Source organism: Lissotriton helveticus, chromosome 6, assembly GCF_964261635.1.
Source record: "Lissotriton helveticus chromosome 6, aLisHel1.1, whole genome shotgun sequence".
Lineage (NCBI taxonomy): Eukaryota > Metazoa > Chordata > Amphibia > Caudata > Salamandridae > Lissotriton > Lissotriton helveticus.
Window position 1 is genome coordinate 470,083,277 of NC_136067.1, and position 26,495 is coordinate 470,109,771.

Sequence of the window (26,495 nt, forward strand, 5' to 3'; positions counted from 1 at the left end):
TGTTGACATTTATATGGAGTGGCAGGAATGACCCCCCCTCCTCCTCTCTCTCTGTATCTACCTTTACAGTGAATTTTGTAGCTTTATTTGATTATGACTTAATTTGAACCAATCATTTTTTTTATCTTGTTTTTGAGATATTGAGAATTTGAAGATGATTTAAAGTAGTGACATTTCTCTTGTCTTGAGTTTAATGGACCAAATGTGTATTAGTAAAGCAGATAAGGAAGGTTATTTTAGTTGCATACTTAAATTGTAAAGTCTCCAACTGCTCTATTAGCCTATTTTTGGTTGTTGAAAAACAAGAAGCATTGCACATTTCCCCATTACTTTTCCTATCAACACTGAGAACAGATGAGAGAGGACAATTACTACTAGCTGGCTCAATATACCCATAAATCTCCACTGGGATATTCTATTTCTGATTATCTTATTATTTCTTATACTATTTTTCACCTTTTATCTGATTTGAAAATTGCAGATTCCCCACCTAGCAGTCACAGACTCCGTGTCTGTTCCCTAGAGATCAGTATGTCCCAAGTAAGGCCATGGAAAATGTATGGACCCAATTTGAAGTTCAATAACATTTCTGGGAGAACGCAATGGTCCGCATAAAAATTTAATAGGACTATTAGAGAAGGCATTATCTCACTTAGGCCTCTGAAAGGCTGACAATTTTAGCTTCTTTTGCCAATTCATGAAGCAAATCTCAAATAACGATTGGCAGATGTATGCCAAGTTTTGTTATAATCCACTATGTCTGCCACTCCTCTCCTTGAACTAGGAAATAAACAAGTCGATTAAAATGCATTTTGTTTAATTTTCAATGGAAAGGGATAGACTTATATTGCTACGAAAGAGGAACAGAAGTCATTTAAAGGCTGGTATAAAAAAACAAAACTTAGAATGTAGGTAGATTGACTTAAGAGAAGCTGGGCATAGGAAAGATGCTAGAGTGAGGTTCTACCCTTACCCAATCTGTGAGGATATATGGGTTAGTTTAATGTCAGTACTATATGCAGTGAATCTAGGAGTTAAAAAATTAAGATTTCCAGGTGACCCTGAGTTGGTAACAGGTAGCTGTGGCCCTCCTACTATGGGTGAGATCAAGACTTCATGCCACGCAATGCGGTCTTCTGGTACAATGGGCACAGAGGAAGTGCAATCTCGATTATAAAATGGCAGTTAAAGTTTGGGCAAAGTTACTACATGCAATGTTCAAATATTGTTTCATGAATTCTACAGTGCATGGACTGGACGTGTCATTGTACCATTATATATAAAGGATGACAGTAATTCGTCATCAAATTGCCTTCCTAGAAGCGACAGGCAAGGTCTTCAATAGATGTTTATTGGACCTGCTTAATACCTAGGTTGAGAATAATATGAGCATGCGATTAGAACAAAAAGGCCATAGGAATAGACATGGTATCTTAGATAATATCGCAACCCATTAAGAAAAATATGTAACTATCAGGGGTTTCACTGTTAATGACACATTTATTGATTTTTCCACAGCCTTTAATAAAGTTGATCGTCCAACCCTGTGGAAAAAGGTATTTAATCTCGAAATGCCTGGAACCTTAATACAGTTCATTATTGCCCTGCACTCCTCAACCTGATGTCAAGTCTTGTTAGGTGGAGATCAGGGACTATTTGTGGGCTTTCCAACAAAAAATGGTCTGAAGCAGGGGTGTTTACTTGCAGCATTGTTACTTTCTCTGTATATATTCGATTTGCCCAGTGTCCTTTCGAAAGGATTGGGCCTTCTTCCAAGTATCAAGGCCTGATCACTATCTTGCCTATTATCTGCATATAACATTGTAATTCTTGATTTAACCCCCAAAGGTTAAATACAAGGGTTGGAATTATCTGAAATCTAACTCCCCAAAAAGTGAAGTCTTATATTCTTAGGGAAATAAAGCGTGTAAACACACAAATTATTTTGGCACTTAGGTTTGCAAAAACTTTAAAGGGTTAGAACCTATACTTTCTAAGGGAAAATTATGTTCAGCACTTTAAATCGTTCAGATCACATCTCAAGTAGTGTTAGTAAAAGTCAATCACAGGACAAGGGATGGGCACAATTTACTATTCAGTGGATAGGAGACACTTTTCCCATCTCTTATCTGTGTACCAGGTTAAAATCCCACCCACCTTAAATGGGATTTTCATGTACTACATTAACTGCTAATAGAGCCTTAAGATTGGAATTTATGAATAAAGGTTTATCCACAAAAGACTTTGTGGGGGTGTAGTGGTGGGCTCTTTGCCTGTTGAGAAGTGTTGGTATCTCTCTAAAGAATTTTATATCTAAGGAGATTGCCTAATCGAAAAAAAGAAAAAGCTTTGCTTTTTAGAAACCTCAAGTATGCACTAGACCAACTTGAGATGGACAAAAGGTTGGTATCTTTTTTATCTCCAACTCAATAAAATGCCTGTTTTAAACAAGCTTTGCTCAATCTAAGCCTTTGTCTGAACAGCAACTCCTGTAGTAAAATAGAGAGTAGGAAAGTAATGATGCATTACTGCAAAAAGATCACAACTGTATTTTCCATGGATTATGCCCCATGGGGTTAGATGCATTTGAATTCTAATGAGATTAAATATCCTTCTGTTAAATGTATTAACATTTAAATAGTATGGGTAATCAAATATATGTAATCTTTGTCAAAATAGAATCCACGACTTTAAACATGTTTTATTTATTTGCCCCACCTTGTTGTTATGTCGTCATAAGATATTGAAACCCCTCTTCTTGAAGTTTTCCGTCTGAACACTGTTTTGCCCACCAAATGAAATTTTTTCTATCCAAATATTTTACTTTTTAAAAGGTTTTTTTAAACTTGTATTGAACATTTTAACATGACACTTGTTTTCTGATTCTTGAGTCCGAATGTATTGTGGGGGTAAGCAGAATAATTTTTTTTTTATGGAATATATCTTTTGTGTTATCTTTTTTTATGTCCTTATTTTATATGGACCTTTTCGGAGTTCCAAATCATGAAATAAAATCTTGAACTTGGTGCTTCACTTTCGCCAAGGCTTGACTGGAGTACATTTACACTTGTTTTGATACAGCAATGGTTCTACTTTTGTTGTGTGTGTATTTTCATTAGCATGTCCTTCCCTACACCCACCCTTACATGTTTACTAAAAGCCCTATCAATCAGTAGTAAGTATTGCCCATTTTTCCAGACACTCCCTGCTGTTTCCCCAATATTTTCCACTGAAACATATAGCTATGTGTGCAGGAATCAACTCCAAATTGGAAGAGAGCTGTGCAAAAGAATAGGAGAGGTGGTAGTCTCCACACTTTGCTGTGTGAGTTGCTTTTTGTTGTACATAAGTTATACTACTGTAGAACTACTTTACGAACTGCAAAAAGCATTTTATGAATAGGCAGTTTAGTATTTAAAATTAGAATGAAATCTATTTCATATATATCAGACAGTATTAAATGCAACTCTGTTCACATCACACAGATATAATTACCTAGTGGTATTTAGCAAATACTGACATTTGTATTAATTGGCTTTTTCCTGTATTTATGTCATTAATGCTGTATATAGGCTCATGGTATGTTAAATTAGTTCATGCAAGTATAGAGAATACAGCCGGAGTTTAAAAAAAATACCAATAATAAAACTTAATTAACAGACCCTAGAATGAAATTGAAAGCTTTCCAATTTTTTTTACATTTAATATGGTAAATATTCTCTTTAGCAGACATAGGTACCTGACTCCAGCAAAGGAAACAAGGTGCTGATTTTAACAGTATATCCTAAAATGCAATTTTCTTTTTTTAATCTACAATTTAGGCATGTTTGACTTACAGGGCAGTGAAGACTATCTTTTTCAAAGAAACCTTTGGCCACCTCTAACTGACGTGCTCCTGGATATGGTATGGTAGCTGCATCGAACATGCTATTGCTAGTAGCTCGGCTTTTTGCCACATTTTGGATATTGGGTATGAGATGAAATCTTAGAAGCTAGATAGAGAGTGTAAATTGATTGGGTAGCTGCTGATCATTTATTTTAAAAATGTATAAACCCTAAGGGGCCCTCAACTGCACCAAACCACGCAATTTAATGTAATACTGAAGACCAGCATGTAACGCACGTTGGGGCTGCAGGTTATGGAGATTAATTTAGTGTCTCACTGCTCAAGGTATTTCAAAGGAGTGTACCTGAGTGGCACTAATCTACAGTTTGTGATCTCCTGTTCAGTCTCAGGAGCTCAAACACATATTGACAAAAAAAACAAAATGGCATGAGGACATTCATGCAAAAATGGGAGAGATGGCAAAGCTGCACTGGTTGAGTGGGTGCAGCTTCTTACAGACAACCTGAAAGGTTCAAATTTCAGAAGCACATATTGTTATGTCTGACTCTGTTCTTGCATATCACTGATGTATACAAAGAAGTGGTGGATGGAATGCTTAATATTATCTCAGCCACTGACAATCACTTGGGGCCGCAACCCTATACATAGTTATTATGCAAAACAAGCCACCTCAGTTTGGACCCATCCATTCTTACATATGACACATGGAGGCCTATTCTGATCCTGGATTTTTATTTTCAATACAAATAGAATTTGTATTTTTTTCCATTCAAATTGTAAAAGTACCTTCCAACCCGTGTGGTACGATTCGTACGGGAAAAATACATACAGATCAGCCCGATCCTTACAAATCGGATCGGGAAAAGCTGTACGACACGGACTTGTAAAAAAGACCATACAATTTGTAAAAAGGCTGTCCAACCCGTCAAGTACGATTCGTACCGGGTTGTCAGCATACAATTTGTATGGAAAATGGCCTGTATATGGGGAATGACTCGTACCGGGCAGCGAAGCGAACCCCTATACGCCTCGTACCCTGGTATGACTCGTTCTTGGGGTATGACTCATACCGGGGTATGGGTCGTATAGGGGTATGAAGCGTACAGGGGTCCCCCCACATGCGAGGCGTGTGTATGGTGCGTACCCCAACATCGCTCATTTACGCACCGTACATACGCGATTTTGGGGTACGGTGCGTACGTATGCGATTTTGGGGTACAGTACGTACATACGCACCGTACCGCACCGTACCCCACTTTCCGTGTCATCTGTACGTACCGTACATACGCACCGTACCCCTGTATTCATGGGGTGTACGACGCGTACATGAGGGGGTCTGTCTCGTACTGTTTTCGGGGCATACAAGGTTTTTCCGGCACTTGTTGGCTCTTGTAAGAAAAGAGCCATACGGAGTGCCGTTTGTACGAATCGTACTTGCCGGGTTGTAAACTGCTGCCGGGAATACATGGGAACATCGCGTACAGAGTAATCCGAATCGGAATCACTTGTATATACGAGTTGTATGGTCTTTTTTACAATTTGTATGGAGTGCATCTATTTGTACGGATCGTACTTCCTAGGTTGTAGGGGCCTCCTTACAAGTACGAGTTGTATGGGAAAAACGCTCAATACCACGATTTGTACAGCGTTTTTCCAGGATCGGAATCGGCCCCATGGTGTATGACTGATTCATGGACATGCCTCAGCGTTTAAGATATTCTTATACCAGTTATCTGCGGTGGTTGAATGAAGGATCTTGCTAGCATAAGGTTACTTTTCTGTAGTCATCCCTGGAGATATGGTTCCACACCAATCTGTCCGCTTATATTAACTTGACAAAATTTTCTGCCAGTGGACCCATTAGCATTAAGCTTCAAGGCATTCAGTCCTTTCTGTTTAATCAGCTATCACAAGTTTTTATATGGCAATCAAAATAGTGGCCATTACATGTTTTAAACTACTTTGGGACTGAGCAACACAGTTTCCCAAAAAAACCTGTAGATTATTAGCACACATTCCTATATGCTTAAACCAATTTACAGGGATTTTCTAACAAGGGCTCGAGAGATGAATCCCCCAGTCGAATATTGATACAGGTGGTAATAAGGTGAACAAGGCTGTCTAAAGTTCGAAAGCATCTGCGAACATAAATTACAAAGAATTGAAAAGTGAATTATTTTGAAGAACAGACAAATGTTAACTTTCTGCAAAATATCCAAGTAGGTAGCAGGAGTGGCAGGTCCATTGGGGCTTAGGGCCACGCCCCTCCACCTTTCGCCACTCATGAACAGTATCAGTCAGGCTGCACAAAGGTCAGCCTGACAGACACTGCTCACTTTCAGTTCAAGCAGCCAGGAGCAGATATGCGCAAAATGCACAGGGTCCTGGCTGCCTGAGCTGAGCTTTGCTGGGCTGAGGAAGTCACAGCTCCTGTGGACGTGACGTCCTCAGCTTAGCAAAGTTCCCTGAGGCCCTCCCCTCAGTGACAAGGGGTAGCATCACTGATTGCCTTGCACCTGGGCACTTCGGTTTTAAGCCCTGAAGCGCCCAGGTTCGAGTGTCGATCAGTGACACTTCATCACAGAGTGGGGTGGGGTCAGCAGTCTCACTGACCCCATCCGACTCTGTAATGAAGTTGGGACTGCTGCCTTCCCTCATTGGCTGATCCCCAGCATTCTGGAACCTCTGAGGCAGAGCTGGCTGCAGTTAAGTGTTTATTATTGTTTTAAACTGTTTGGTGTGAGCATGTATGTATAAATGTTTGGTGACTAGTGTTGTGAATGGATGTGTTTGTGTGCGTGCATGTGTGTGAATATATTGCTTTCAGTGTTCTGTGTATGTGTGCGTGTGCTTTAGTGTGTCCCGTCCGCCCCCTCCCTCCAAAACTTACCGGTCGCTACTGGTAAGAGGAGTATAAGCTCTTGCTCGCACACATTAGAATATATGCAATAAATGTAAACCAAACATCTGAAAGTACATTTGTTTTAAACATTTTACATAGTTGTTCATTTCTTTGCTGCTTAAATTTATTCTAACACAATTGCATATACACCTTTATTGATGTATGCGCTGCATCCTTAACATTTTGATGAATGAAATGAAAGTATGTGACCACCTACCCACACACCTTGGAAGAGGTGCACTCCACACACGACGACCACCTCCCAAGCATGTAAGCCTGTTTGCACCTTCCAAGCGATATCCAGGAAAACAGGAGAAAGTCAAGGAATCACCCACTCCAAAGTGAAAGCCAATTCTTCTACTGTAGGCAGGCACTCCTGGATCGTCACAAGGTTCCAAATCGTATTCTTCATGTAAAATATGACAAAATGAAACGAAAATACAGATTAATACTAGTTTACGCAAACATTTAGAAATACAGAAAACGACATGAATTTGTAAGTCTAACCATCTCTATGCACGTTGTGAAATGGATTCCTAAGCTGTTCCAAAACAATCAATACATTGTGTTTTTGATCTTGGAACAACTGGATCCCTCAACCTTAAATTAGCTTAAGCATATCGTAGTATAATTCTAAGTTTATTGTAGTTGGTGTGATGCTTTGTTTTTAGATAATGTACAGTTTAAAAAATAAAGACAATTCATTTGATATATTGTGGTAATTGTGTAAAGGACAGCTCACAAAGTAAAAATGCATTATGCAAGGGGTGATATCTATCAAGCATAATTGCTAGTGCCTTTATTTTATTATAGTTTTTACCTTTTGAAAATAATAACTTCAAGCGGTATATTATCATTGCATTAACAATTGAATTAATCCTGATATTACCTTAAGGAAAGACGAAGAGAGACTACGAATAGGACTCTTTCTAAGTGCCCCCTTTCCAAAAAGAAATATGCTTTTTCAGAGTTTACCTTTTGTTAGAAATTGAATTCTTGGTTGGCTAAGGCATGCACCCAGGCCAGGCAGGAACTACCACTCTAGTCAGGGTAAGCTAGATACACAATAAGATAAACTGTACTCACCCACTGGTAGCTTGGCAGAGAGCAGTCAAGCTTATCTACAAAGGCAATGTGTACAGTATTTGTGCAACACACACACAGTAACACAATGAATATGCCACAAAAAGACCCTACACATGTTTAAAGATATAGATGATAGTTGTATGAATAATACAAGAACAAAACAACTAACATCCAATGGGTAGTACCGGAGTTAAGAATTTTTAAATAATAAACCAAAAACAGTGCTTAGAAGTCAATAGCACTAAAAGGTTACTTTAGGTCATGCTAGAGCAGGATAAATCCAGAGTTCAGGTCGATCGTGATGTAGCGTGGACCGGATACAGTTATAAACATGTCCCACTGAAGTTTACCGTATCAAGCTGAGCCAAGAGCCCCGTTCACGGGGGAGATGGTAGCCGGAAGCAACAGAGTTGCTGGCAATTATCCTGATGCCCTATGACTGGGCATCGAGGATGGCAGACGGGGCCTCAAGGTCATGGATGGTGATGCTTGGTATGCGGGAAGACAACATAGCAGTGGCTTGCACTGATCGTTTGAGCCAAGGGCCCAGTCCCAGTGCAAATGGGCCTGTTTGCGGTCACAAAGAGCACATATGCTTAATTTTAGGGGCCCAGGAGTTCTAGGTAATGAAGATATCTGCAGAGCCCATATCTGGGGACCAGGGTTTGGAGAGGTCACCACAGACAAGGGGAGGCCTCACAGAATGTGGAGTCCAGCAGCACCAGCAGAATTATAGGAAGTTGTTTGTGTCCCTGAGACTTCAGAATACAGGAGGCAAGCTAGCAAGCCCTGTGAGATCACTTGGATGGAGGGCAGAGTCCAACTCTTCTTCCAGCAGAGTCAGGGAGAAGCAGGCAACAGGGCAACAAGCAGCAAATCAGTCAATCCAGAAAAGCAGTTCAGTTGAGTCCTATAAGCAGTTCAGCAGTCTTTCTGACAGAGATTCAGTTCAAGATCCAGATGTGTCTGATTTTAGGGGGTTGGACACCAAGGGGCCCATTATGATGTTGGGCGGATTGCCCCCGCCAAGCTGGCGGTATCCACCGCCAGCCTGGCGGGGGCAATCTGCCCGACATCCGCATTCAAATTCCCCCCGCCATATTAGTATGGCGGGGGGACCTCGGCGGACGGAAAGACCGTCCGCCGCTTTTCCGCCCCGGTCGCCTTGCGGCCGGGACGGAAAAGGAATAATATGGTGGCGGTGTCTATCAGACACCACCAGCCATATTATGATGGGCAATTGTGAATGCCTTTCCATGGCGGCAATGCCGCCACTGAAAGACATGCGGAGAATCCCTGCGGGGGCCCGTTGCAGGCACCCAGGGACTCCGGTGGGGTGGGGGTGCACATGGGGGGTACCTATGGTACCCCTCAGCAGTTCCATGCCCAGCATGGCAGGCCCCTCGCGGTGCTTGCCATGCTGTGCATGAAAGTGAACAGCATGCTTTCCTGCCATTGTGGCGGGCGGTGCTGAGTGCACCGCCCGCCACAATGGTAGGAATGCGGGATGCGCCCATCCTAATGCTGCCGACAGGAACCTGCCCTTATGGGGAGCGGTCCCCTAGTACCGCGAGGATGGCGGGCGGGCAAAGTCCGCCCGCCAGCCTAATGGGGCCCCAAGTACTTATGCCCAAAAGTGCCTTTGATATAGGGGATAACTACAAAGGAACACTTTGAATTGCACAAGTATCCTTTTTAACCCAGACCTGTCTGCCAGTCTAACCCTGGGGGATAACTCAGTGCTTTATGTGATAACAGGACACAGCCTATTCAGATGTAAATGGGAGCCACCGCTCCTCCTTCTTGCCCAGGAAGACTAACAAAATTCAGCTGAGTCTCCTGTCACACCCTGCCCTTCCTGTGTTTGTGGTTGTCTAGAGGGGATGCACAAGTGTAGCTGTCATCCAGTCTAGATGTGTATTGTAGACAGGTCGCAAGGCACGAAGAGCAGTAAGTACAGAGAAATGTCCAACTGGGCTTTTCACCTTGTCCTTCGCTTAAAAGGTACAGTGATTTATTGGGCAGAGGGCAGAGGAGATTTTATTTCTTCTTTTTACATGATTGTCATCACATCTTAATTAATTTTTCAAATCGACAGCCCACACTGTCAACACAGTGTATTTTGAAGATTTTGTCTTCCAAAAGTCGTCGTTGCTACTCAGTAAGTTTATTGGTTCACTAGGTAGTCACGAGGTGGGCACTTTGTAGTCATATAGATTTTACGACGGTACTCTTTTTCACTTTTTCAGCTGCTTTCATCGCGCTCGAAACGAATTAGTAGTCCATCTATTGTGCACATTCGGTCATTGCGTAAGTCTTAGTTTCATTATCATGATGGTTTCCACAGTTAGAATACTAACACAAGGTCGCCTTCCAATATAGTTCACAACAAAATGTATCTTCCTATTTTGATTTTCATTTTTTGTTATTTTTCATTAATTGACACGGGTGCGTGGTTCAACCTTTTACTCTACAGATACTGACTGGTAATACATGCCCATCAGGTTAACCCCTTGTACTGTATCTCCCCTGAACTTAAGTTGCGATGCTATATGTTGTTTATCATTCATCAGAATTGGATCCTGCTTCGCTTAGTTCTGTTTCTTTTATTCCCTACAGTGGCCCCCGAAGAATGGATTTCATCCCGAAATGCATTGGGCATTAGGGCAAGACCAAACTAAAAGTTGTTGAAAGTCAACAAGAATCTCAGTATCATGATAATTTTTTTTATACATTGTATTGTGAATAGATCAGATGTTTTGCAGTATCTGTAACAAACACAATGTATTCATGTTTGATTTTGAAGCTCCTCAATATAATGAATAAGTAATTCAACAGTTGGGTTTAATCAATATGTTGCTGAACAGTGTTGATTCTTTTTTGTAAAAAAAAATTGAAACGTACATACATTTACCTTTGCTGTGCACCTGGTACACTGGTGGTTTTCCACCAGCATTTGTTCAATTTCTAAAAGTGGAATTTCTAAATTATTCAGTTTCACGTGTAAGGACGTTTTATGAGGTAGGCAGTCATAATATCGATTTTTTATTATCGACCTACAGTAATATTGAGTTTTAAATTTCATAGGGACAGAATATCTAACTCAAGAATATCGGTGACCAGAATATAGACCTTAAGGTAAGTAATATTGTTTTTTTTTATTTCGAAGTGAGTAATATTGTTAGCAAAAATATAGTTGTTAATAATATCAATATTTATATTAGTGGTATGTATTTTAGTATGTATTTTATATGTATGTGTTTAACATTTTTTGTAATGTTTTTTAATTATTTTAAATATATGTATTAAAAGTTTAGAAATTAGAATTTCTTTTAAAGTACATTTTGCGTTTTAGTATCAGAGCAGGTTGTGGGTTTCTAGGGGAATAGGGTGGGAAGTAATTAAATGATAATTAATTAATATTTTTTATTAATTTTTAATGTATAATTATATTAATTATAATTAATGTATTATGTTTTATTTATTGTTATTATTAAATAATTTATTGTTAATTACATTTTAATAGGTAATTTATTTTTAATATTTAATTGAAAATTAAATTAAATATGTTATTTTTTATGTGTAGCGGTTTGTGCGTTTATAGAGGAATAGGGTGGGAAGTAATTTAATTATAATTAATTAATATTTTTATTTAATTGTTAATGATTATTAATGTATTGTTAACTAATTGGTAATTCATTTTTATTATATTATTAATTTATAATTATAATTAATGTATTATTATTTTGTATTTATTGTTATTGTTAATTTATAGTTGTTTAAATATTAATTGGTAATTCATTTTTAATAATTGGTCAATTGATAATTACATTAAATGTGTTATTTTTTGTGTGTAGCGGGTTGTGGGTTTATAGGGGAATAGGATGGGAAGTAATTTATTATAATTAAGAACATTTACATTTTTATTAATTGGTATTGATGACTAATTAATTGTTATTTTATTATTAATTAATTTGTATTATATTAATTGATTAATTGATAATTGTATTGATTGTGTTCTTTTTTTGTGTAGCGGGTTGTGCGTTTATTGGGGAATAGGGTGGAAAGTAATTTAATGTTAGTTAAGCAAAGATTTATTACATTTTATTGCTATTTTTTATTAATATTGTTATTAATTAATTATTAAAATGTTTTTATTTTTTTTAATTTAATTAATAAGTATGTTAAATTAACCTCTATGCTATCCTACATTTTCCAAACTGTTACATTCACTGGAGTTGGAATAGTAATTTTAACCCCAATGCTATCTAACACTTTCGGTACTGTTGCACTCACTGGAGTGAGAATAGCAATTTTTAACCCTACGCTATCCAACACTTTCCCTACTGTTGCAGTTACTAGAGTGGCAATAGTAATTTTTACCCCTACGCTATCCAACACTTTCCCTACTGTTGCACTCACTCAAGTGGGAATAGTATTTTAACCTCTATGCTATCCAACACTTTCCCTACTGTTGTTCTCACTGGAGTGGAAATAGTAATTCTTACCCCTATGCTATCCAAAACTTTCCCTACAGATGCACTCACTGGAGTGGGAATAGTAATCCTATCCAACATTTTCCCTACTGTTGTACTCCGCTATCTAATTTTTTTAAATTATTTTAGTTAATGTAGTATATAATTAATTTTAAATATATTAAAAATATTTGTAATTTTTTTAAGTTGCTATATATATTTATTTAATTTTCATTTATATTATTGTTTTATGTGTAGAGATGTATTTGTAATTGATAAGATATTTGTTAACAATTTATGTTATTAAAATAATTACTAAACAATATTATTAAGTATGTATTGTATATTATATGTATATGTTTAATTTATTTTAACATGATATATATTAGTTGTAATTTTTAAACATTTAAAATATTTTTAATTATATTTATTTTATTTATATGTATTATTTACTTTATTTTACATTATTTTTCTTACTTAAAAAAGCCCCAATATTTGTAACAATATTTTTGACATCAATATTATTTTTTCGATATTTCTGTACTTACCATGCTGTAGATAGGATGTTGTGATTCATTTTATGATTATCATTTCAAACATACCAAACATGAAAAATCTACTCCTTTCTGTTTAGGAATTACAGCTCAAAAGTATATTAAGAAATTCCAAATGCTGGCCCATAAAAGGGGTAGACCTCACACTAGTGAAAAACAAAATAGGCTGTTTGTCACTACTAGGGCATTCAAAACATAAAAGTAGATGTCCTACTTTTTACTTTCACAGTACCCTGCCCTTAAGGTTACTTAGGTTCTACTGTAGGGGTGACTTTTGTTTAATAAAAGGAGTGTTTAAGGATTGGCAAGTAGTTCTAAATGTCAAGTAGAAGTGGCAGTAAACTGCAGGGACTACAGTGGCAGACCTGAGACAAGTTTGAAAGGCTACTTCTGTGGGTGGCACAATCAGTCCTGCAGCCCGCTATTAGCATTTAAAGTAAAGGCCCTGATTATGTGGTGTACCACTTTACAAGGGACTTACCGGTACAACCAGTATGCCAATTAGTTATAGATAAATGTCATCATGTTTAGGGGAGAAGCACATGTACTTTAGCACTGGTTGGCAATGATAAAGTGCTCCCAGTCCTAAGGGGAACAAAAACAATCAGCAAAAATCGGAGGCAAAATGCAAAAAGTTGGGGTAAAGACCACGCTGAGCAAGACAGGTTTAACACCTCTTTTCGAAATGACGAAATTGAGCCAATAAGTTAGATATTTCAGTCATTGCAAATTGAAGATTAAAGAGTTTTGTTGCAAACAAATGTGTTTTGATTGCATAAATGGCCTTACACCATTAAGGAAGACCGGTCATGTTATTTAAATTCCAAATCGTATACAGAATGAGAAAGTAACACAGTAAATGTTATAACTACAATCATCATGTTAAATATGTACAGCACACAGGAACGCACATTTAAAATCTTAGAAAAGCTATAAAATGGGCTTTTCCAGAGACACCTGTGGCTCAGATTTAATAACGCCAAAGTGATTTACCATGCCTTTATTACTTCAAGAATGGATTAAAGGTTTAATGATAAAAGAGATTGTCATTTGTTTAGGGGATTTCACGCTACCCTTTACAAAAGATAGACTAATAAGAATGAAGTGAATGCAGACCACTTAAAATGATGTATTTCTATTAATTTAAGATAAGGAAGGTAAAACTGAATGAGCTATGTTAGAGACTATTGCACGCTCTGCAAACGATTATGAAGCATCTGCATAACTGAGTATGTGATATAGTTTAGAGTTGCAATTTTACAGACTTCGGGAATTGCTTTTCCTTTCTAAAAAAAAAGATTTCCCTGACTCATTTCCTCAATTTACCAAGGGACTTGATGCAGGGGCAGCAACACCATGATGATGATTATCTAATCGAGAAAAATAATAATAGCAACTGCACGTGGATTATGAGCTTTCAGAAAACGATGCCCGAGGGTAATGTCGGGAGAAAATTCTGAAAGGGGTTAAATGAAGATTTCTGAGAAGTGGTGTCGTTGCCTCTGAGCAAAAATTGTGCGCTCAGAGTCGAGAATACATTGACAAGTTTTCATGAGACTTGTCTTGAACAAAGGTTTACTTCTTTTTGGTAATCGTTTTGACAACCCATAATTAGTTTGTATTATGTTGATAATTCTGAGCATCATCTCAGCAGCCTTTTGTGGAGGGAATATATGCACAGGAGACTGTGTGAAGTCTAAAGATTGACCCATCACTGGTCTCAGGAGCAAGCCATTAAGCCATTTTCTATTGTTTTATTGCTGAAAATTAAAAATACAACTCACTGGAGAACAGTTTTTTGATTGGTATGCTGTAAGCTAGCCAACCACCCTGCTCTGAAAGCCCAGCATGGACTGGGGGCAGACATATGAAGGAAATGCCAGTTACAACTTTAGCAGCATAGCTGATGTCTAGATGCGGCTTGGTCAATGTTAGATTTGTCTTTTCTACATACCGGTCTAGATTGTCCCAAACCCAGCATATTGCTCAAATCTCTATATTCTTCAGTAAGGGCATAGAGAGGAGAAAGAAAAATGTATGAGGATGTGACATCAAAGGGTGGAACCTACCTGTGACCATGCATGTGGTGTTTGTCTTCCTGAGGTGGTTTGTGAATTGGATTTGTCTTTGCGGGTATGTTTTGTAATGCTGCGTGGAAATAGATTTCAAACAGTACTAAATTAAGCTCTGGTGAAAGTTAACAGTGTTTTTCATTCTGTATATGTGTATAGGTTTACAGCAAATGTGTGCTGTGACTACTACCTCATGTAATGGTACTCAAATTACTGAACTTAGACTGTTGAAAGGCTGAGTTAGCGATGCCTTGTTTTAAACTCATTACATGCAGGTCAAACTATGGGGTATATTCACAAGAAGGTGTGATAACTAGCGTAACACAACTTTCAACATCGCAGCTTATCGCGGGAAAATAACCTTGTGTCAACATGGAATTCACAATGCAGCTGTAGCATGCGATAGACACTAGATAAAAGAAAATCAACGGCACGCCGCAAAAATGCGATGTGCAAACACAAAAAAAATGCAATGAGGCAAAAATTTGCAAAAAAACAGCCAAAGGCCTTCAAATCACACGTGTCTGGCGGGACACTGCACCATAAAAACCACAGAACCCATACACCAGAAACCAGCCAAAGCACGTAGCAATATGGATTCACCCTGACCCAGCGAAGAGGCCACCTCGAACCCCACAACCCCCACAGACTACCAGCAAGGAACAACGGGGTTGGGGAAGGCCAAGGAGAAGAGGGAGAGGAAGACAGGGTGCAGATGCAGGAAAACAAGACCAGCGTCACAGAGGTGACAGAACACTATCAGCAACTGACCCACTAGCAGACCACCTGGATTGCAGTCAGAGTGCCGAGGAGGCCAATCCAGGAGTCCAATATGGGCTGGCATGACGTGACTACTTAAACCAGGCACCAACCCGCTGCCAACAGGAAGGCAGCGACAGGAGGTGGCAGTCCAGCGCCACCGGAGGAGCTGGAGTAAACCCAGGCCACAGTCATCAGTGTAGAGACGGTGCAAGGAGTAGGGAGTACGGACACAGCTCGAGAGGACCTGACATAACATCAAAAGGGAGTGCAATAAACATGGACTGGGGGGACGGTGGGAGATGGGCACAAAGGCATACATGCACTACGAGGTGTAGCACACTGCACACCCACAATCACCCAGGATCATGTCTCAGATACCCTTGGCACACTGCAGCACACCCACATAGCACGAACAGCACAACCACATTGACGGCAACGTGAAACAACTCGCATAGCCGATACTGCAGAACAGAGGACACAACTGGCTCCGCACATGCACAGAAACATGCCTACTACATTTGACAGAGCCAGAAACTGTGAAATGGAAATGTACGCGTACAACCTCACATCCGTCATGTAGTCCAAATGTACACTGTCCCACAGAAGAATCCAGCACCCCCAAACAGTCACAATGTACAATGACATACAGTCTGCATGCAAACCAGCACAGTGCGCCAACATATATGTCAACACAAAGTCAACACGCACCTCCCCTTCACATCGCAGAGGGGCACACAACACCTTCAGCAGAGCACAGAATACAACACATCAGTGATGCCGGAGAGGACCACCAATGTCCTACAACAGCCCATGGATATCTCACACAACCCCCCACCAGGACCCGGCCAACCAAGCTACTCAGAGGAGAACACTGAGCCTGCAACAGACCACACAGTAGGAAGCACCCACAAGTACAGCTAGCTCAGGACACTTCACCCACCCACACATGGCACTCCAATGCCATGTGTCACCATGCCAAAAGGAGGTGGCCCAACAGGTGTGGGTGGGGGCTGAACCCATGGAATGCTAACCAGGACACATATGTAGGTGTCTATCACCCTTCAGGGCCCACCCACACCCCACTAAGGAGACCCACACTGCCATAGATACACATGCATATGCACATTCACAGTACAGAACCACGCCCAGGGGCGCTCAAATAGCAGTCACACACCCATGTTGGCTCTGCGTACGATGGCCCTTGCCACTCCCCTTATGAACTGAGTGGGTGATAGCAAAGCCACATGTCCAAGCTCCAAAACACTGCCAGGGGTGACAAGTCTGCATCTGATGTACACAGCACAATGTAATGTGGTAGGGCCCATGGCCCTCGTGCATACAACAAGACCACAGGGACACACATAGATATCATGTTGAATTGGCTATGGGTACATGCGCACGGCCCCTTTATTGGCAGGGCCACATGTACAGTGACATCTGTGCTGGATGTGTGTGGGGTGAGTGTAAGCCATTCCGCACAGAATCTCTGGAGCTGGCAACCACTTGAACATTGGACACCAATGCAAAGGAAACAGAAAACACATGCATAACAGAGTCAACTGCTGAGCAACGTGGAGTGAGACTGAGGACAGGCAGCATGCAAACAGAAGTGTCCGTGAGCTGCAGTGCACTGGAGTTGGGACACTAGAGATGAGCGCGCTCATGTGAAGAAAAAGTCTTGGATTGTGTCCCTTCGATATATTCCTGATGCAGATGCAGTGGGGTGTGTTAGACCTGCATCATCTTCCCCATCAATGTCTCATGGCCCCCACACTGTTTGAGGTGACATAGCTGCTAAACTGCTCCACAGCACAAAACACAATCAGCACAATCAATGCACTGAGTCACTGGCACCTGGACTGCAGAGCAGGGTATCAGGCCGATGATGGCATCCTCGACAGGTCTGAGCAACTCTGTAAGTCTGTCAGGACCACCATTTCAACTCTGGCAGATGGCGGTTGGAGGAGGTCCTTGCGGTGGTTGCGTGAGCCTCTTGCGGTGATGTGACATCTGTGTCGGTCAGGACTCGCTTTGGTGTGTGAGCCCTGGTGGGACGCATGTGGGCCTGGAGGCTGTGTACAGCACAAGGCCACAGAGAAATGCCGTAGATGACCCCAAGGCCTACACTTCAGGGGCCATCCCGGACTGGACCAGCACAGAGTTAGTGGCCCCAGATGCACTGCGGCCAGCACAGACACCCAGCCACGGGATGTGACTTGCGGTGCAGTCAGATGGGCCATGCGACCTGAGCGGGTCACCATCAATGTCCGAGGTGTATGTTGCGAGGACAGTGGAAGGTGTCCTCCAGGGCATGACGTCGAAAGGTTTGATTTTATCTGGAAGCAGCAAATTGAGGAGTGGAATGCAACAGCTTAGTTGCCACCACCAATTCGGTATCAGCTACATGAGGATGAAAACTAGTCCCTAGACCATCGACTCAGATGCCACCAATGTACGAACTGTGAGTGTCCATGTATGTCAGGGAACAGACTTAGTGGCACCGGGGTTGAGTGGGGATGCAGTCTGCAATAATGCTGGTACATTGATATGAACTCCACCATTGCTAAATCTGTGACCTACTGGACCGCAGTGTAGGCCGGAGGCAGCTGTCAGCAGTGGCCCACAGCCACGTGTCGTTGGCTTGCTATGCACAGCGCTAGTGACACCAGGGCAGTTGTCGGTAGTGTAGGAACACCTCCATAACGATGATCCTTTTCTCTTGGCCAAAATGCAAGGCATCATCCTCTTACACCTCTCCTTGCGTGCAATGATAGATAATCTGCCTTTGCATACTTGATGTTCAGTTCCGAACCTGTGACCTACTCGAGCGCAGCCTAGGCCGAGAACAGTGTAGGCCAGAGGCAGTGGTCAGTACGGGCCATTCACTCAGTGTCGCCGGCATAGGTTGGTGGCTCCACCAGCCTGCGTAGTTCAGGTCCAGTGGCACCACGTGCTCGGTCACCTCTGTGACTGTGACCCGGCTTTCATCCGGACTGAGCCACATTTTCCTCCTACTCCTCTCCGTGCAACCACTGGTGTACACTCTGCCATTCGTGATCCGCGACTAGGTGCTGGATGTGAGACCTACTAGTCTGCAGGGTAGTCCTGGTCCCTCATCCACGTGTTGCCCGTTGGCGTTAAACAAGGCTTGTGGCAGCACGTGTTGCTGGCCAGCATTGAGCAAGGTTTGTGGCAGCACGTGTCGCCGGCTGGTGTTAAACAGGGTTTGTGGCAGCACTTGTCCCCGGCTGTCGTTGAACAAGGTTTGTGGCAGCACGTGTCACGGGCTGGTGTTGAACAGGGTTTGTGGCAGCACATGTCGCTGGCTGGCATTGAACAGGGTTAGTGGCACCACGTGTCGCAAGATGCCATATGGAACTATGCCTCACTGCTCAGGGGGGTCTGGTGCTGGTTCCTCTGGCCTGGATTTGGGGTCACTGCCATTCAGGAGCCAGGACACAGTTGGGACCTACTGGGCCGCAGAAGATGCTGGTGGAATATGTAAATAAGGAAGCAGTAATGTGGGCCGGCGTGTATCAAGGAGGGCCCATCACATGCTTGTGTAAGCTCCAAGCCCGAGGCGAGCGACCCTGGCAGCCTCTCAGACCGACGGTGGCCCCCTGACCTTGGGCTTGGAGCTTACACAGGCACTTGGTGGGCCCTTCTTGACACACACCGGCGTCGGGTGGTGATCAGTGTGGCTTGGCTGCGAAGGGTCGGGCCTGACGGGTTCATGGGCCAGGGTACGGCAGGTGCACAGGATCACAGGCAACTCTGCTAACGAGGACGGGGTCAGCCTTGTGGCGGGGTGGGAGGTGCCGCCCTGGCAGAGATATTGGACTTTCCGGAAGAGGACCACTCCCAGGGCTCCGTGTTTTTTAATCACACCACTACGCTGGCCTGGCGTACGCCGGGCCATCACACTCTGCTCATGCTTACGGGGCGTAACAGGCAACATTTCCACGACTGGCTGGGGTGACATGGTTGCGTCCACTGTCCACTACACTCCATACACCAGAGGTGTATGTCACCATGGATGTGGGTGTGTTCTGCATAATGCGGTCTGTCCAGTACATCAACGCCACTCTTGGCATTGTGTACTTTCCCTATCAATTCCTTCACACATGCCTGGTTGCCACCTCTCCCCACATTCGGCTATTGTGTGGCTGAGGTGCCATGCTGTTGATTGGTCATGTTCACGGCTTTCCAAGGTTACCATTGTAAGTTGTTCCATCGTGTCTGGTGGGCGCGGCATGTTGGTTGTGATTTTGTGACATGTACATTGCCAGAGTTGTGGATTGCATGGTTGTGGAGTTGAGGTGAGTGGGGTGTTAATTAAGGAACTATCCAAAGGGAAGTGCATTTCCCTTGGTGCCATCCTGGAAACACTGGTTGCTGATGGACTGTCGGAGGTGCAGGGATCATGCACATTGGCTGTGTATTTGGAGGCGACATTGGTGAAGGTTCCACGGTGTTCTGGCATTGCCTGCCAATTGATGTGTGACGTGTGCTTCATGTTGCACTGATTGTGTGCTGTGTCACCAGGGGGCACAGATGGGACATTTGTGCAGTGGATTGCCCCCAACATATGAGTGCATCCGGCTATGGCGTATAGTCCTTGCTTGGTCTCAAGAGGTTCCTGCGCATTGTGTTGGACATATGGGGACTGGGGTGCCAGGGTGATGGTGATGTCCAGGATAGGTGTGGGTGACTTGGATGTGGCTGGCTGTGAGACTCCGCTGACTCTGGCGGGTGTTGGTTGGGGTTTGCCAGGGGCCACAGGTGCAGTACAGCCAGCAGCTTGGTGTGGGGTGGGATGTTGGTTGTCCGCTGTGCTTTGCTGCCATTGGCCTGTTAGGCGATGATGGCCAGAATGCGTAGGATGGTTGTCCCTTTCAGCCTGTAGTGGACCGAGACATTGTCAGATGTTGGGCCTATGAGCAGGTACGTCTCCTGTAGGCCGGGGCGGTAAATTTAGTTCCGTTCACAGAAATTGCAATAATTTGACATTTTCGCGTTCTGCAGAGAGCGCGAAAAAGTCAAAACTTTGCAATCTGCTGCGAAACTGAAGTTTTTTTCTTGCTCGCGCTTTGCAAATGCCCTCTCGCGCGCATGCTAGCGTCCCTGCGTTCGCCGACGAGTTTTCCTATGTTGGATTGTTGGTAGCCGGTCGCGCTATCCCGCGTGAGTTTGCGATCGCGATCAAGTCATTCTAGGCTCCGAACAGGAAATAAGCATTGTGAGTGGGAGGGACAAGTGAAAACAAGATGGCGACTGTATGGGCAAGTTGGCAAGACATTTTTCAACGCGATCACACAGAAAATATTGCGAACAGGCGGGGAAAAGACTACCGCGTCTTCGCGATATTTCCGCGTGTTTGCGGAGATTTTTGACATTTTCGTGATAATTTGCGAAAGTGAATTTCGCAAATTCCGCCCAACCCTAGTCTCCTGGGGGGGCCACTGTCTTTGTTTGCGCTGCCTCTGTTGTGGTCCGGGGGTGCTGGTTGGGTGTTGTGGCTAAGCATGGGCTGAAAATTCGTTCCGCTCGCGGAATTTGTGGATTTTCCCCGATTTCGCGAATCTCGCAAAATTGCAGTAAAATCCGCGAATCAGTGGGGACGAATTTTCAGCCAAGCACTTACAGGGTTACAGCAGCAGGAGCAAAAGTTTAACCTAATTTTTTGTAACCTTTTACAAAAGGGTTACAAAGAAATTAACTTCAACTTGGGCACCTGCTGCTGTAAGCCTGTAAGTGCTTCCTGGCGTCTCGTTGCCTATTTGCAACTATTCTTTGACCCTGCTTTGACCCTTGAAGCAGGGTCAGAGAATAGTTACAAGTAGGCAATGAGGCGCCTGTCTGTCACGAAAATTAAACCTCAACAGGAAGCACTGACAGATATAAAAATAAGCATTTGCAATGCAATAGGTCTCGCATTAGGAAAGTTTGAGCTATTGGTCTTGTAAATGACAATTTTTATTATTTATGTGTTGGTTTTGAAAATTTCTAAATTAATAGCTTTGTCATTTACAATGCCAATAGTTATAACTTTCGCAAATGTGACACCTATAGCATTTGTAATGCAACATGTTTTGTATTTACGTGACTTAGCTGTATTGATATTACAAATTACAATGGCTTTTAATTTTTTTTAAATAATTAATACTTAAATAAAAGTGATTTTAATTTATAATGGCAATAGCTTAAACTTTTGAAAATAACTTTTGTGAAGATTATGTTCAGTGTATTTTATTGTGACGAAAATCCAAGAACAGAAGTGAAATATTAACATCTTTTTGTGACATTTGTAATAAAGCTTGAAACATTGAGAGAACATATTTGAACCAGTTGTTGTTGAATGGTTGCACAGATTGATGCTGGGGTGGCGCTGATTGGTGCTGTGGTGGTGCTGAGTGGTGCTGTGGTGATGCTGAGTGGTGCTGTGGTGGTGCTGGGTGATGCTGGGGTGGTGCTGAGTGGTGCTGGGGTGGTGCTGAGTGGTGCTGTGGTGGTGCTGAGTGATAATGTGGTGGTGTTGAGTGATGCTGTGGTGGTGCTGAGTGATGCTGTGGTGGCGCTGAGTGGTACTGTGGTGGTGCTGATTGGTGCTGTGGTGGTGCTGAGTGATGCTGTGGTGGTGCTGAGTGATGCTGTGGTGGTGCTGAGTGGTGCTGTGGTGGTGCTGAGTGATAATGTTGTGGCGCTGAGTGATGCTGTGGTGGCACTGAGTGATGCTGTGGTGGCGCTGAGTGGTGCTGTGGTGGTGCTGAGTGATGCTGTGGTGGTGCTGTTGTGGTGCTGAGTGATGCTGTGGTGGTGCTGAGTGATGCTGTGGTGGTGCTGAGTGGTGCTGTGGTGGTGCTGAGTGATAATGTGGTGGTGCTGAGTGCTGCTGTGGTGGTGCTGAGTGATGCTGTGGTGGCACTGAGTGGTGCTGTGGTGGTGCTGAGTGATGCTGTGGTGGTGCTGAGTGGTGCTGTGGTGGTGCTGAGTGATAATGTGGTGGTGCTGAGTGATAATGTGGTGGTGCTGAGTGATGCTGAGGTAGCGCTGAGTGATGATGTGGTGGTGCTGAGTGATAATGTGGTGGTGCTGAGTGATGCTGGGGGGAAACATCACTTACAACGCAACTTTTACCACGCAATGCTTTTACATCGCAGCTTTTACAACGCAAACCATTACAACGCATTGCGCTGGGGGGCGCTCTAGGATAGGGAATAAGTTTAATTTACTGTCCAACACCTTCCCTAGTGTCCACGGGGACTGGGGTTGGAATAGTAAATTAAACTATTCACTATCCAGCACCCCAAAGAGCTATGCGTTGTAATGGTATGCGTTGTAAAACTCGCGTTGTAAAAGCATGCGATGTAAAAGCATGCGTTATAATGTCGTACATCCATGCTGGGGTAGCGCTGAGTGATGATGTGGTGATGCAGAGGGAAGAAAGACACAAAAAGCAGTCTAACAAAGGGCAGAAGGGCAGAAAAACAAGGGAAAAACGAGTCTAACAGAGGGCAGAAGGGCACAAAAAACAGTCTAACAGAGGACAGAAGGGCAGAAAAACAAGGGAAAAACGAGTCTAACAGAGGGCAGAAGGGCACAAAAAATGAGTCTAACGGGGCAGAAAGGCACAAAACGAGTCTAACAGAGGGCAGAAGGGCACAAAAAACAAGTCTAACAGAGGGCAGAAGGGCACAAAAACAAGGGAATAACAGAGTGCAGAAGGGCACAAAAAACGAGTCTAACAGAGGGCAGAAGGGCAGAAAAACAAGGGAAAAATTAGTCTAACAGTGGGCACAAGGGCACAAAAAACGAGTCTAACAGGGGGCAGAAGGGCAGAAAAACAGGATAAAAACTAGTCTAACAGAGGGCAGAAGGGCAGAAAAACAAGGGAAAAACGAGTCTAACAGGGGGCAAAATGAATCCCGCCCTGCGTGTTTGTCCATGAAGATGCCACCTTTTTGTGCAATACCTCTACTCAACTGGAGTACTTTCTACTGTCTAATCAGTAAGTGCTCCCTCATTGGCTAAATGTATAGGGGCAGATTTACAATAACTGGCGCATCCACAGGGATGCGCCAGTTATTGTGCGCCGCAGCTCCGCCACAATGCGGCGCACCATGTGGCAAAATCGGCACAGATGTGTCACGCATCTGTGCCGTAAAAGCAGTGCATTGCTGGAGCTGCGTCGCGCTTGCGACGCAGCTCCAGCAATGCTCTGGGGGGCCCTATCTCCCCAAGGCTGCATCAAGCCTTGCGCCTGCTTCAAGCAGGCGCAGGGTTTTGACGCAGCATTGGCCTAAAAGTGACTGAGTGAAATCTTGTAGATTTCACTCACCCACTTTTAGGATGCGTTCCTGCGCAGGAACGCCCTCCCCTGCGCCGGAACGCCTCCTGATGGCGCAGGGCTTTACAACGTGACGCATCTCTCAGATGCGTCACGTTGTTAATACCCAGCACCATGGCGCATCTTTTGTGCTGCCGCTGCGTCACAAAAGGTCTCGGTAGAGGGTGCCAGTGGTGAACCAGAGGGTGGCAGTGATGAACTAGAGGGTGACAGTGATGAACCAGAGGGTGGCAGGGGTGAACCAGAGGGTGACAGTGCTGAAACAGAGGGTGGCAGTGCTGAACCAGAGGGTGGCAGGGGTGAACCAGAGGGTGGCAGGGGTGAACCAGAGGGTGGCAGTGATGAACCAGAGGGTGACAGTGGTTAACCAGAGGGTGGCAGTGGTGAACCAGAGGTGCTCTGATGAACCAGAGGGTGGCAGTGGTGAACCAGAGGGTGGCAGTGCTGAACCAGAGGGTGGCAGGGGTGAACCGAGAGTGGCAGTGCTAAACCAGAGGGTGGCAGTGGTGAACCAGAGGGTGGCAGGGGTGAACCAGAGGGTGGCAGGGGTGAACCAGAGGGTGGCAGTGGTGAACCAGAGGGTGGCAGTGATGAACCAGAGGGTGGCAGTGGTGAACCAGAGGGTGCTGTGCCCATACACGACCGCATTGGTAACTTCGCCATGCAAGCGGCCCGCGAACACGCAAAAAGCCCCGCGAACACGCGAAAAACCCCGCGAACACGCAAAAAAACAAAAATCCGCAAATTCGCACGAATTCGCGGATTTTGCTGATTGCGAATTCGATTTCGCGCGAATTCGCAGGAACGCGAATTCGCAAATTTCGCCCATACTTAGTTGTGGCCCTCTTGGGTGTCCGGGCTGCATGATGAGTGGCTCCATGGAATCTGCTGCCCTTTCGATGAAGCCCTGGGCTGGGCTCCCTTTTATGGTGCAGGCTGCTGTCCGACTTTACACCAGGTCAGAGCAGGTGTTAATTTCCTGCTGCTAACTCGCCTTATCGCATGTTTTGAGTTCTTATCGCAGATCTGGCTGATCGTTGTGAAAGTTGAGGTGTCCTGTTTTTGCGGCTTTTTGCACGGGAACGCCTATTCTGTATCTCATTAGCGATAGTTGCAGAGGTCCTTTGTGGCAATGTTTTTTGAGGCTGCTATTGCGGGTTAACTGGTGCTGTGAGCTGTTAACACCAGCTTGTGAATGGTGAGGTACATTTGTCACGACTTTGGCTGTGATAAAGTGCCGTTAATTTGGCGATAGCTCCTTGTGAATATGCCCATAATTGTCAGAAAGGAGCACTTACTCGGCCTTGTGCAATGTGAGAGATGTGGGAATTCAGCTTAATACCAGGCAGCTATTACCCTTGGGAAGTTTAGGCTTCCCATCGAGAACACCTCCAACATCATCATGCCCACAAACCTATCCACTGCCATCACCATAAAGAATATGATCAGAGAAGTTACACATCTGGAAGTTAATGCATTCTGCTCCGTTTATATAAAAGATTTGCAGCACGCTCGCATTTCGGACCCACCAATGATATGATCTCTCTGAAACAGTACACTTTTATAGCAACCACACTCAGGCATGTGCCATTCTCTTCTTAGATACTATGCACCCGGTTTTTCTGGCTGACAATAAAGCCTTCTATGTGCATGCAGACTGATACAAGTACATAGGCAAGCTAAGTATAGTGCAGAGACAGTGTACAGGCAACTCACTGGCACACACCATGTGCTATAAGCCACCAAGTACAATGATCAGGACTGAATTAACCCTGCCAGTACATGGCTGAATCTGGAAGACAGGTCAGTTGCACCAGCACCACTGACACAAGTCTAACTGAATACATGGACCCTAGACTTACACCACTAATCTCAACAGTTGTCACAATGCAGCAGATCAGTACATGCGTACCTGAATGTTTGCATGCTATTGTGGAAAGTGTTCATAGATTGTTTTACATTCCTGTGTGTTTATGTATGTGTAAGTAATTGTGTGTGTATCTGCGTGTCATTGTGACATTGGACAGCGTGGTAATCAGCATCTGACGATGTACTTTTCAATGTGGACGCATACACGACACTGTATTGACACTGCTCTTTTGGTATCAAGTTAATATAGAAAACAGTATGCAAACTTACTTAGTATTCCAGGGAATTGTGAAAAATGGGCTTGGCTCTAATCACTTCTATACTGAATCAATTTGAAAACTATTTTGACTACTATGTTTACATAACAAGGCAATGTGAAACCTGGAATGGCTCTGTTGTTTTACAAGCCAATACATTAAGTTAGTACTATGGCATAATATAACTTTTAGTTTATATGTCTTCTAACATATATTTCAAAAGGCTGTTCATTGGCAACATGATATGCCAAGGCTTCGTAAGTTGCGTCATACCATCAATTTTTTATTGGAAGATTTTAACTAGAGGGTTGCATTGTGAAGGAT

General features: G+C 43.3%; 1 protein-coding gene across 1 annotated transcript in view; it reads right to left on the reverse strand.

Annotated features, from left to right (window-relative positions):
- CSMD1 (CUB and Sushi multiple domains 1) overlaps nucleotides 1-26,495 on the reverse strand; it is a 4,503,734-nt gene that overhangs the window by 1,951,909 nt on the left and 2,525,330 nt on the right. Inside the window, exon 21 of the mRNA XM_078647516.1 lies at nucleotides 6,967-7,155. Coding sequence (XP_078503642.1) covers nucleotides 6,967-7,155 — 189 coding nt within the window. The remainder of the gene's footprint in view (nucleotides 1-6,966; nucleotides 7,156-26,495) is intronic.